The sequence below is a fragment of the Anser cygnoides genome, chromosome 4 (assembly GCF_040182565.1).
Source record: "Anser cygnoides isolate HZ-2024a breed goose chromosome 4, Taihu_goose_T2T_genome, whole genome shotgun sequence".
Lineage (NCBI taxonomy): Eukaryota > Metazoa > Chordata > Aves > Anseriformes > Anatidae > Anser > Anser cygnoides.
The window spans coordinates 27,346,800-27,361,290 of NC_089876.1; the positions used below are offsets into that span (position 1 = coordinate 27,346,800).

The 14,491-nt window shown below is 36.7% G+C and overlaps 1 protein-coding gene across 1 annotated transcript in view; it reads right to left on the reverse strand.

Moving 5' to 3' along the window:
- Positions 1–857: 857 nt before the first annotated feature.
- NFXL1 (nuclear transcription factor, X-box binding like 1) overlaps positions 858–14,491 on the reverse strand; it is a 43,433-nt gene continuing 29,799 nt past the window's right edge. Inside the window, exons 19-22 of the mRNA XM_048072935.2 lie at positions 13,506–13,610; positions 11,349–11,435; positions 8,444–8,497; positions 858–4,037 (exon numbers count right to left, since the gene is read on the reverse strand). Coding sequence (XP_047928892.1) covers positions 3,864–4,037; positions 8,444–8,497; positions 11,349–11,435; positions 13,506–13,610 — 420 coding nt within the window. The 3' untranslated portion in view covers positions 858–3,863. The remainder of the gene's footprint in view (positions 4,038–8,443; positions 8,498–11,348; positions 11,436–13,505; positions 13,611–14,491) is intronic.

Here is a 14,491-nt window from a genome sequence, read left to right on the forward strand (position 1 = left end):
GTATGCCTAACTATCTTATAGCTAATTTGACCTCATCTGTTTTTTCTCTATTTTTAATCTCGCATTTCCCTTCCTAGTAAATACAGACGGCTACAGTATCTTCATTTTACCCTTCTTTACAGTGATTGATTTAATTAGAAGGGCAGACACAAAAATAAACTCACGAAGCAAGAAAAGGGAGCGACTTAAATGTCCATACATGACAGCTGGGATGAAACCAACGCAGAAGAGGGATATCTGAAGCAAATGAAACCACAGCCAGGGCAATGCAGGGGCTGCCCACGCGAGCACACTCTGCCCTAAGCCCTGCACCAGAGCAGCCACCACACACCTCAAGCTTCTGCTGCCCGGCCCCAGCACGTCCTTCTGAGCAAACTGCAGCACAGACACATCCCGCTCAGAGCAGCTAAGATAGACTCTGGAGCCAGAACTACTGAGATGGCAAGTGCTCAGAGTTCAGTGCTTTAAAGGCACGCTCACACATGGAAGCTTTTATGAACAAATTTTGGTGTTATCTGCATAGTAACATTTCTCACTCTAGTAGTTACAGTCAGGACAAGCATCTAATAAATCAGCTGTATGTCCCTTTGTGAGGCCAAAAAATATCATCTGCTACATCCACTCCCATTCGTTTTATCTTAATCAGCTTCACCGACCCATTCTCACAATTATCAGAGTACCACCATGGAGGAACATGATTAAGTAATTTCAGCGTTCATCTGAGTAGTAAAACCTACCCCTGCCAAAGAGGGGAACAGAGAGCATGCCTAAAACTTCCATTTCAGCACATCAGCCATTACTACCCAGGAAAAGTTTGCTGCTTTATGATACTAGGCAGAAAGAAACAAATTTTCAAGTTGTTTTGGATGTGTTTATTGTATGACTTGTTTTTTACATTCAATGAACATACACAAGGGCCATGTTACTCTTACAGGGAACAAACCTGTCCAAGGAGTTTCCAATCCAAAATATTGACAACTTGTAAGCACCTTAATTCAGCAAAAAGATGAATGCTTACTAGAATGCATTCAGAATCAGGAAAAACCCTTGGAAGTTTTGTTATTTTTTCATTTTACATGCAACTAAATATTCTGAATGCACAGTATGCTCATCATCAGACTTGTCTCTATAATTTCCCTTCAACATCAGGTCAGATTATATCATTTATTCTAATGTATATTTATCAATACACTTTTTTGGTAAATTGTTAACATTCAAAATACCTGAAATATTCAAAATATTTCCTGTATCCTGAATAACAGATGATTTCATCCATACCTTTTTCTTCAAAGTTGTCATGCTTGCAACACGTGGAGCTCCAACCAAAAACAAAGGCAAAAAATGAACTGTAGAAATAATTTTTTTAAAAACAACAAATAGAAGCCAGTGATTTATTAAACCGCAGATTGCTTGAACCCCCACACTTTTTTTTTTAATGCCAAGAAACAAATATCTGGTTCAGCAGGCAGACCAACAGAGTGCAAATGACTCAGATGGTTGGATAAGATATCCAGAACTATTTTGAATAACATTTCAAAAATAGGTATGCCTCACATATGTGAGGTTCAGGAGAGATACACATCTTTTAAGAAAGAGAATATCCTTGCACGCACACTCACATGTATGAACGGAATGAATTTTAAGGAGTTGTATGCTTTATTATAATCAAGACAATCAATCAGAAGCAAGTCTTTTCCTTTCCAATATGTCACACAAACATTGCAAAATATTCGGAAAAGAACACAACTACTTGAAACATGCAACTCAAGTGCAGATCATTTTTAAAGCTCTGTAGAGAGATTTCTTCTCTTTGCCAGAGAGGCAGGAAGAAACTTTACATTGTACTTGTTTTAAAGAAATATCTTACAGTAAATAGAAAAATGCGTTATATTCACGTAAGATAAAAGCTGTTTCCACAATGGCCTCATTCACGTTGACCTAAATATTCCAACTACAAAGGTATCTTTTTGTATTTTTGGACAATAGATCACATTTTACTTCACCTGAATAAAAACCTCCTTTCTTTTTCTTTCAGTGGCACGAGAATTACAGGCCTAAGCTGTCCCATAATAGCATCACCTCACTTGGTTAAAGAAACAACACTTACAACGTGGAATTATCTCGCAGGTGTCATTATTTTAGAAGAGAGTTAAAGCAACAATACAGAAAATAGTTTATTCCTTACACAAGGAAACAAGAATTCAGTAGACGCACAACTGTGATTGCCTGCTGTAAATTCAGTTCTACAGCAATTTTAATTCTACAGCTTTACATACTAATAGCCTGACAGAATTAGTATACATTTTTTAAGTCAATAGAAAAAAAAATCTACCAAGTAGCACCAATTCATGCTAAATATTGCCAATTTTTCTTCATGTCTCTTATCCTTCACCAACTTAGGTGAAAAATTCAAAAGAAACCATTTCCCTCATTTTGTCAGTCTATGCAATCTGAAAGCTACTGTCTTTTGCAGCTTTTCTTTTTCTGCTGCTGAACCTTAATTACATTCAGATTTCAGCTCAGACTGGTACTGAGTCCTTTCACATGTGGGCCAAAACTAACTGAAAGAGCTTTCAAACAAACTGCAATCTTCTCTGCTACTTTACACAAATGGTCCCACTGCTTTTGCAATGTTTTTTAATAAGTTAAAAGTGCTGTGGGGGGAACATATCCCACAAACAGAACTCCACAAGCTGCCAGCTTTGTACCTCATCTTTTGAAGGATCTCGTAAACACTTTCCAGTTACCCAGGTTGCTCAAGTATCACTATGAGATTTCCAACACAGATTTAAAAATTCAGTTTTCTCCCCCTACACCTCAGATTTAACTTGCAGCCCCTCTGCTGAGATGATGTAGCTTCTCTTTTAACTTGAAGCCATGTAAACCTTGCAGTTCTACCAACCAATATTCTACAGCAAGGCATTCTATACTGTCAGTAATAAAATATTTAAATATTTTAAAGGTTAGCTAGATGGCTAGCCACCCAGATGGAAAACATAACTGTATTGTTACACTGTTTAACCACTTTACATTTTTGTACATCTATGCAAATGTTCAAATGTGATATTTATCTGTACAAATATTCCAGTGATGCTCTATGTTTAATTTCAATTTGCTTTTCTGCTCTTGGCTACAGAAGCAGGGGTAAGAACATATCTCCGTACCCTGAAAGTACTTCAAACACATGTTCAGGATATGCATCTGTCCACTGAATTAAGTTTTCAGTTGATTTGATTTTGAGGAGAACCAGGTATGGAAAAACAAACAAAGTCACTCAGTCTGCAAGGGGGCCCAATTTATTGTTTGTAATAGTTGACTTGAAAGACCATTCACATTTCCCTTCGCTAAACAAAGTTTTGACACGAGGCCACAAAATACTCAAACAAGTGATCCAAAGCTCCCCATTCGTTGTTACCATTAAAACTGGCATGAAGCACAGAAACTGTGTGATAGAACAGAAGGTCTAGCTTAAGAACGCTGATTTTTAACAAAACACTGAATTGATTTTATGGGAAACAAATATTCAAGAAAGCATTTTATACTAAGCTATTTTTAATATTGTGAAATGGAGACATGGAAAAGTAACTCAATATATTAATAGAACAGATGTTAATGGATCTCAGACAAATTACATCAGCACTTCAGTGTAGACTAAGATTTACTATTTCATTACTTTCAGTGTCTGAATTCAGTTTTGTGCTGCGAATGTAATGACACAAAAGGTGACATTTCTTCCCTCCTCTGCACTTTTCTTGGCAAATAGTATACATACATAATCTACGCATATTAGGTTCTGCTACACACAGACTAACGTTCTAGGAATAATAGCTACCTGACTGAGGTATATTAAATATTGAGTTGTTTCAGTCATTGTAGACCATGAGCCATGCAATCATCACAACAGCAACTCCGAACACTGGCAGCATAATGAGGTTTTTATATTTTTGCCATGATGACTGTTCAATTTCTACTTCATCCTTTCTCCGCTTATTCTTTCTTCGCCCTTTTAATCTGTTTTCAAAAGCTTCCAGTTCAGCCTAGATGAGAAAACCAAAAGTAGTTGGCATTGCGTCAGGATTAAAAACAAGGAAACGTGCAGATTTTAAATAACATTCCCCAAATCCATTTATAAAAATAACTAGCAGCCAATGAAGTTACACATCTCCTACAGACGAGATAGTAGCACCATATCCCATGGTAACAAAGCACTTTGCTTCCAAGTGTTACACCACTGTTTAGTTCCCTATAAAGCGTTGCAAAAATGCAACCAAATGAAGTTTCACATGAGATTTCTGTCTCAAGCTGAATATATTAAGCCAAGATGAGATTGCTATTTCCATAGCATTGGCTAAAAATACATTATTTCCCCATTACTGAAAAGCACTTGTAAGTATTTAAGCTATTAAAGTAACATATGTAAAAGCATAGGCCGAAATCTTAAAAGATCTCCCTCCTGTAATAAGGATCTACTCTGCTAAACCAAAGCATAAAAATATTATAATAGGCCTATAGCACCCTGCAAAATAAGACACATGCCTTTATGCCCAGGAAAGAAGCAAAGCAACTGGAAAAAAGAACAATGCCAAGCTTCTACCCAAAACAGCAGTTCCAGTGTCATTCCTGGAAAGGACCCAGCAGGACCCTCTGGTCCTTCTTCCTCCCCTCTTCAAGCTCTAGGAATACACTTCCTCTTAAAAGGATATCAACTCAAGGCAAAACTTTTTCGAGTATGAAGTTGAAAAACTGGAATTATACAATGCGGAACAAAGTTTAAGACTGGGACTGGACTCCAGTGAGGAGAAACAAGGACCACTGGAGCCATCTGGTTGCTAGGAAGACCACAAAAGAGGCTCTTTGGGAGAGCTGAGACAGACTAGAAACAGAAAAGCTCTGACAATTATCCAGATTTTTAGTAGAGTTGAAGGAGACATGAGGCAGAGATGCTAGATGCACTGAAAGAGAGAAGAGACATCAGAGAAGCAGAACACTGCAAGCCAGGACTGGCTGGGCAAAAGGTGCAAAGTTTAAGCAGAGGAAATGTGGACAGCAAACAGGCAAAGTCTGTCTATGAAACGAAATAAATCTACATGATGGCTACAGCCATGCTGCCAGGAAGAATGGAACCTAGACAATAAGATAGGTGCATTAAAGAAACAAGAATAGGTCTGTTTTGGGAAATGGGCAGAGAAGTACTCGAGTAAATATAATTTCCCTTTGGAGCTCAAGATTGTCTGGTCTTCCTCTACTGACAGCAAACATTTGTCAGAGCTTCACAAAGTGCATCTTACTTCCTTTCTTGTGACAGATACCACTATTAGCAGGAGGAAGGGACCCATTTTAATGCCTATTACTTTGTACCTAATAAAGGCAGAAACTGGCATTTCTCTGATGAGATGGGAGAAAAGTTCAGACAAAGTTCTACGGCCTGTTATTTGAAACGAGATTACTTGCAAGTAGCTAATCCTCCTTCAGAGAAGTGAAGCATTTTAATGAAACAGTTTTTCAAAATCCAAAATCTGGAGGCAAGTGCAGAGTTCTTAAGATTTATATATAATTTGGCAATATTTCATTTTGCACAGATGCTAAATAAAATTTTGGGCTTCTGCAGTTATTATGTATTTCTGATCATGAAGTGCTTCATGAATTACAGTAATCTGAACTAAAATACAGAGCTTGAACAATTATATAACAGGTATTGAATTGCTTTCCTAGTGATCTTTATAAAAACCCAGCTAAAAATAAATACACTATAAAAAACAAAACACAGAACGAACAAAGGTTCGTGGGTACAGAATGAGAAAGATGCAATCACTATCCTTGAAGCTACCTACAGATTTTATATAATTTTCATCGTTCCCAAAGTGTCACCTCAGTGATCTCTGAACAATAAAGTAATACTTGTGCCCAGCCTTCAGACTACCTTATTTTTTTCCAAACTGAACAAGCTCTAGCTTTTTATTTAGTGTGAACTTTTTTTTTGTGTGTACAGATGCATTAAAAGTAAAATGAAATGTATTTATTTGAGCTATATACTCAAACTAATTTGTTGACAGATACCATGCAGTTTAGTGTAGCTCAGGTGCTGCATTTTGCTCCTTCATGCATTAACCTTTACATTCTCCCTGCACTGAAAGGAGCAGCAGCCCCATGGGAAAATGTAGCTAAATGAATGCAAACAACAGGGACTATTGAGACAAAAGGAATATATCGTGAAGTTGCATTATTTTTAATTATTATTTTACATAGTGGGTTGGTTGACTTTTTTAACTTTTAAGGAGATGTTAAAACATTTTTCTTTAAGAAAAGAGGAGAAAAACTTTTATACAATTCATTACATCATAATTCAGGTTTGAGACCCCAACTTTCAGAACTGAAATGCTTGACTATTACAAATTAGCTCAAGAATTTATCCAAATCTTTTACATTGGAGTGGGACAGAGAGCTTGGTCTGAGTAGCTAAATAATCAAAGCACTGAGCTTTTTTCTACCTCTAGCAACTGTGAAAACTGACTTCAAGCAGTGCTTCTGAATTGGAAGCAGAAGGAAAGTTTGGCTGCTAGGGCCATGACGAGAAGACTATCCAAGCCACCTCCCCTTCCAGTAAGAAACAAGTGATTCCATCTGTAAGTGATATAAGCAGAAACTGCCTCCAAATATAGCAAACACCAAAATGGAAGTTTGCAGACTTACCAGAGCACTAATGAGTTTGTAGTATTAATCAAAAGAGGTCTCAAGAAGCTGTGACTAACAGATGAACTGGCTGTACAAAAAGGTGCTAATGAGATCAGGAAGATGATACAAGGTGCACACTTTTTTTCAGAAGGGAGTAAGAGCATTTATTCAGTATAATGTGACCCAGCATCCCATGACAGTGGTGTGCTCCAACATGCATCACCAGATGGTGGATTATGAGATCAAGTTGGAAAGGAATCAATGTTAGATAAAAGGCAGCAGTAGCTGGTATTACTTGTGTGCAGTTCTGAAGCCTATTTATTAGTTACTTTTGTCCTAGAATACTCTTTGCCATTGTGCTATACAGCTGGACATTATTAATTAACCTGTTAATAGGCTTGATTACATATAGGTGAAGTCTTCTATCCCTGAAGTCACAGTCCATCACAAAACACGTATGCAGAAGTGTTTGTCATATATGGTACTGCTGGACTGTAACTATTCAGTGAATGTACAAGACGAAAACAAATGGGGGAGTGACTGCAGGGAAACAATTCCTGCTGAACAATCAAGACAAAAATGATGTTGCACGCACTGCTGGTGGAGTAAGTCTGCTACACTAGAGGGACCTTAAGTTAAGTGTTTTTGACGCAAAAATCATTAGTGAATGGAAAGATGACTTCTGGAATGCATGAAAATGCAATCAGGACAATACAAGAACCAGCAACTTTGAATTTCTCGCCCAACAAATGTTCTCTGTAAAAGTCCATTTGTACATTTCAGTATTCAGCTTGCAGCTCTGTCATTTAAGGATTATCTCCACCTAAACAAAATGCTTCAAACATTTTGTATGCATGCTATAGTTCCAGAACAAAGCTCAGGAAGTAACATTTCCAAACCCAACTTAGAGAACAAAAGAATTAGATGAACTGTCTATGAGTTGTATGAAGGAACACGGGATCAACACTGTAGACAGTTGAGGCATGAATGTAACAATAAACACTACAAGACGATCACAAAGCAATGCCTGGTCCCCTGGACACTAGGCACATAACTGCATGCTTTTCCAGTATGGGAGGCAGAGAAACTCCTGTAAGAAAAACAAAAGTAGGCCTTGCTAGAGCATTGGTAAAGAGCCATAACACTTCAGTAATTCCTCTGGGCAATTAATCAAAGTATGCATCACTGAAGTTGTGACCCACAGAGAACCTCTACCCAGGAATGTCCTAATGAGATTGGGAGAATGGTACAAAATGATCGCTCCTGTGAGTAAGTCTTCCACACCCCCTTCAAGCAGAGGATGAGCTGCTGCTCTGTGATAAGAACGGAATGTGAAATCCAGGTGAAAACACAAGTAACACATAAAACTGTTTTGATAAACGAGTAAAAGGAGAGTCAGACACCACACACTGCTCTTAGAACATGACTTTATGTCAAATGCTCTGGCACAGGCATATACGCCTGTTGGAAGGAGTGCATTAAGGCTGTAGCCTCTAGATGATAAACCTGACCTGTCACCACTAACTGAGTTGAGAGTTAATTTCAGAAATAAGATTAGTATTAGAGTCTCCAGGTAGCTGGCACAGAAGCTTCTTGGATTACAACGATGACAACATACACTGACCAGCGATAGCAGTTGCAGTAAATACACCCTGCATCCTGCCAGACCTTAAAGGACAAAGACCAATTTAGGTTTCTTGATTCTCTCACGATGGGTACAGATGTACTAACAGTGCAAGGTTAGTAAAGGAGGAAGAAAAAAGGCTGATACCTGCTGTCTTCGTTTCTCTTCTTCAACAGCAGCTTTAGCTTCTGCCTCTTTTATCTGTTCAAACATACAAAGTGATAAGCAACTGTTAAAAAAGCAGCTAAACCTATTTTCTCATAATTACACTTTAGAGAACAGCTCTCAGGAAAAAGAAGCAAAACATCAATCAAGTGAGCTCTGAACTTATTCAGATTACAAAATATTCCAAGAAGAAGCTATATCAACTCACGTTTGAAAACCACAACACATATAATGGATGCTAGCAGGCTATAAAGTGAACTTCTAACTAACTCGACAAGCTCAACTGACAAATATAAAACCTGGGAAGAAAAAAAAAAAAGTTTATTCACAAACAGCCAGGAGAAATTCCCTAAGAAAGTCACTGTAAGTTTTCAGGAACTTAATCCTCAATTCAGTACACTGTACACATACAGATAATTCTTATATATAATTTCATTCCAAGTAGTTCAAACACTTCCTGACTAACAGAGCAGAAGGAAGCCTCTACATTTGTACTGAATGACATATATTGAATAATGCATACTCAAACTGCTTTAATGCCCTCGGTGCAACGCAAACTGTGAATGTAATTAAATGTGTTCCACCATCAGAAATTCATATAAAAAGAAATCTTGGACTTAAAATTGATATTTCTATATGAGTGTTTTGAACTGTTCAAGAAAGCAAATTAAACGCCACAAATTATGAGGAAAAAAATGGTACAGAAAACACATTAAAATACGAACACATGATGCACTTGACTCTTAGCTCCTGCATTCAGTTTTGGTCCTGCAATAACAAAAAGATGTGTAGTCTGAACACGTTTAAAGGACAACAGGATGGAGTACCTTCATCTAAAGACAACACACATAACAGATTCATCAGGTGAAAAGTAGGTGATTAACATATGCATACTAACAGTGACAATTGACCCAATGTGATTTGCAGATGGAATTTGTTCCAATCAATTTGCAATTCAAGAACTCCTGAAGGCTAAGCAGAAGGCACAGTAGCTCACGCTTTAGAACACTGTAGCTCAAAGAGTGCGTACTAAGGATAGGGTCAATGAAACAGTCATATTTGCAGGTTTTCAGACAATTTTATAGATTGTTAAACCACATATCAAATATTATTAAGAATTCCATTAAACTAGACTATGACAATCTCTCTACAAAAGCATATAAAAGATCTTTACAGCCATGTGTATCTGAAACAGGAGAGTTTGGTGTGGGGAAAAAATGCACAACTATGCTCCTGGTATTTCACTGCCATCTAATGGCAGAACATCAGCTCCAAAAGAAAAAAGTGACCCACAAAGTAGAATAAAGCAACAAAAGAGCTTCTTTTGTACTGGTGTGGTTATATTTGTGTAAGATACATAGGTAATGGGAAGATTATCCACTATAACCAGTGCAGGAAAAAAAAATCTAGAACTATTTCTTTAAAAAAATGTACAGTAAGAGATGCTTTGAATTCCTCAGAAGTGCGTATACTCAGTGTGTGCCATACATTAAGAGTTAATTTATTAAGAGTTAATACACTTCATTTTTGGAAACTGATGGTCGCTTTGCAATGGTGCAAACTACATTATTTTTGTAAACGTCTGCAATTTTAACAGTCTTGACACATGAAATAGTAATTGACATAATAAACTGATTTTGTCAAGTGCGTATCATAGGAGATCATTCTAGCATGTCATTTGCAAGTCCACTCAGGCTGCAAAAAGGTGCCTAGTAAGGATTTTAATCAAACTTCATATAAAAACCCAAAACAAAGAAATTCATATTCTTCTGTGAAGAAGGTACACCACACAATGCATCTGTGGCATTGCTTATAGTAGAAATTTGTACATTTGAAATTGAATTTGTTGCATTAGAACATTCCTCCTAGTAGGATGCAATAGCATGAGCAAGAAATAGGAAATAATATCCGCTAATGCAAGACAGCAGCTGACAGTGTGCTGCACCACACTGAAATGTGCTCCTGTGTTCTGGTTCATGTAGGGTTTTATAAATTCACCCAGCTTTAGTGCACTCCACGTCTTATGAACTCACTTCCACATTCTTACTGGAATGACTTGTTATTGCTGAGATTTCTAGAGTCTTAGCATTCAAGCTGCTTTCAAAGTTGTAGGATTTGGTCTATATGGTATGTTAGAATTTGCTTGTTAATCCCAAAATTCTGAGCAGAAGCAGACAGAAGTCAGTTTGACTTCTGACTTGCTCAACAGACTGAGTTTTTTTGATTGTATGTTTATCACATCTAATGCTTAGCTGATGAAGTCCAAGCAATTTATGCACCAATTCTTTATGTTTCCATAAAAGGCCAATAAAAGCAATGTCGATATTCTGTCCCTCTAAGTGAGATTATGCAGCAGTTTCTTTACTCCATAAAACAGAAGAACTGGAGAGTAGCCCTGCTTATAACAGGCTGAAAAGCATGCTGCAATTGCTGAAATCTCTCCATACTTCTAGTACAGGATAATAGTGTGTGACAAGATCACATACTTCATGAGTGCTCAATCTGACCAACTTTCAAATGGAAAAAGCAGGTCTAAATGTCCTGTGAAGTGGCTGGCCCTATCCTACAGCTCTGATCAGCAGCAGTGACGACTTGCACTTGATCTCAGCAGAACAGGAAAGCTCCAGTTCTAATAAAGTATGTTAAAAAAAAAAAAGTATTATTTTAACACAGGAGTTCACTGAGTTAATTAGCACTGTCTACAAGTAGTGCAATTCTCTCCACTAAGCCAAATTTAATAGTCTGAAAAGGTAGCTGCTATTAAACCACACATTGAATTACATTGTATCGCTTGCCGGTATTGTCTTGAAAAAATAATTCCGCATTCATTTTTTCCAACTTTCCTCAAAGCAATTAGGATAAATTAGAACTACAACGGATACATTACCTCAGATGCCTTCCGTTTCATTTCCTTGCATAATGCATCACATTCCAGTGAAACTTGGCCTTCTTGTATCTTGCTGCACTGTACTTCCTGTTAAGTATAAATTCAGTAGTTTATAACCCATTTCCCTATATAAAATTGGAATTATAATGTTCATTTTGTTATGAAAATAACTGTAAAACATTCTTATTTGTTAAAACTGTTGTTACACAGAGAATAAAGCTAATGAATAAATATCATTTGAACCTGCAACTTTGTACTGAAGTGTCCTTTTCTGTCTTCCTTAAACAGTTCAGTTTAATTTTTCCTCTCTTCTTTTTTTTTTCCTGCTTGTTTATTTAAGACAAAGTAATATAACCTTGTGAACTCTGGTATAAAGAGTTACCATTCAGAGTCTCAGTAACTTCATATGCATTCTCTTAACTGGCTGAGACTACAGGGCAAGGTCTGGTCATGGGAAGATCTCCCTCACTTCCTCCCCTTCCCCCTTCCTAATAGTGAAGACAAAAAAAAAAAAAAACACAGAAAGAAGACAGAACTGTTATTATCCGTATTACTAGCCTATGAAGGACTTTGCAGGAAAGCATGCTAACATAAAAGAAGCTATACTGGTTTTCATAATTTTGACGATAAGCAGAACAAGTTTTCGATTTTCATAATGCATACAAAAAATCCCCAGAAGTTTACTTATGTGATGTTAAACAAAAAAATAAGAATGCAACTTACGAATAAGACACTTTTTTAAACTTTTTTTAAGGGTATGGATACAGTTTGACAATATTTTTTTGAAACCTAACTATCCTTCAGACCAATTCAAGCATGTAAAAGAAAAAAACACTTGAAGAGATGGTTAAGAATACGGCCTGCTATAAGTTGTCAGGGTTACAAATTCAAGTGGTTTATATGTCCTTGTATTTCCACATGCACAGTGTCATGCCGCCACATTAATTTCAACACCAGAAGAGGAAGAAAAAAATCCTCCTGTTTTACACTCAAACCATGAACTCATACATCAGATATTGGTCATGCTGGTTCAATGACTCCTCTGATAAGAAATCAGCTAAGAAAGGCTGATATTGATCTCCAAAGCTTAGAAAATCCAATACTTAATTCTTGTAGCAAGCTCCAAGGACAGAAAAGTGGGACCAAGCACAAGTACAGGAAAAGGCTAGAACTAGCCCATTCAAAGCAAAGAACAGTTATTTTTAGGAGAGTGTTGGTGACAGGCCTGTCTTAATAGCAACGGGTGTTTTGAAAGGAAATTCAGGTGATGGCAGCAGAACAGAACCACTGAGGTTCCTCTGGTAAACCTGGATCATCTATTCACCATCAAGATAAGGTATATGTGGAGGGCAGCTTGGAATAAGTGTCCTATAAACAATTAACAGTAGCATATGTGGGCAGAAGACCAATATTTCTGTAGAGGAGAATTCAATTGTAATTATTAGATACTAAATTCTGTTTCTCCTCATCTTCAAGGTCACATGGAAGGCTGCAGATACTAAAGACTAAATACACAGGTATACTACTGTGTGTAGAAAAATAATTTAACCATGCTTAATTAAGTCATTTAGTTAAGTCACTAAGTCATTTTAGTTTTCATGAAGTCATTAGTATTTGCCAAGAGTTCACAACAGCCTCTGCTCTTCCCCTCATAACGCCATATAGCTATAATGAACTTGTTACATTGCTTTGCCCCTTACCTCTGTTAAAAGCTAAGGACACCGATGCCTCTATTTGCTTTTAGTGTTGCAGAGAACCATAAGTGATTACATCAGTTAGGGATTCATAACATCTGTGCTTGTTCCAACTTTTGTAATTATAAGCTTTCCTGATACCTTCAGGAAAATGTGCTTTTTCTTCTTAAATCACTCCAGATCATCTGACTGTTCTCTCAGTGGAGCTACAAAAATTCAAGCGTGCTTGAAGACAGAAGTATTATAAGTCTGGCAGCTAACATATTTTAGAGCTAACAGGATTTTATATTTTCCGTAGAATCTTTTGATTGTGCCACCCAGACCTTCAGCTGATGTGAACTGTTATAGCTCTACTTCAGTAACTGATACTATTCCAATCTGCACCAAAGACAATCCATCCACACAAACCTAGGAACATGCAAAGGAAATGCATCACTCTTAAAGCAGTAATGTAAAAATTTACCTTTTTCAGTCTCTTACAAGGACATCGGAGTTTAACCTTCTGGCTGCAGTTCAGAGGACAGCAACCTGAATGGCAAATCTCTTTACACCGGTGACCACAGGGCAACTACAAACAGGGGAAAAAAAATCCCCACACATTAAGTTACCGTAAAATTACAAGGAATCTATGAACTAGTTTTATTTCAGACACAGCTGCTAAACAGAAAACTCATTCAGCTTATCAGTTTTTTCCCCACTTGTGAAATAAGTTGACTTTTTTTCCCTTTGAAATAAGTTTTTTTTCCTGCTTGCTTGTTAATCGCAGTTTTTCAGCTTCTGTAGAATTATTTATCTTTTATTTGCACAGCTTGATCAAAAGACAATTTTTCTTTCAAATGATACACAAACAGTCCTCTCCACAGTAATTTATACAACTACCCTAGCTACCTGTATGTTGGGGAAATACAAGTAGATAAGGTAAGAAGAAACAAGAAAAAAAAACAAGAAACAAGAAAAAAATCAAGAAAATTGAAATTAAACATACTATAGCAAATTTTAGATCAGACAGAACCAACAGAAGAGAAAAATTAGAAGTCAAAATACTACAAGAAATTCTTGCAGATAAAACTTAGTTTTGAACTAAGCAGAAGTCAAATACAGTCATCAACATTCTTATGTCCAAATTAATTTCACAAAATCCTAAATTTCTGCATTTGGTAAATGATCCTGTTTTTGACATCTGATAAAGAAGTTTTTAAACTGCCATGGCAAATTTTAACACTTAGAATGAAAATATTATCACTCAAATATTAACACACAAAATATTATCACAAATTATATATAACATAATTTAAATATGCTACCTTTTAGGAATGTAACTGTTCCCGGCATTATATTAGATAAAAAAAAATGACAAGAGTTCAAATAATTTTTTTCACTTACTGTTAGGAACTTGACTGACCTTGCTCATACACACACCCCAAAAAAATCTTCACAACATTGATTTAT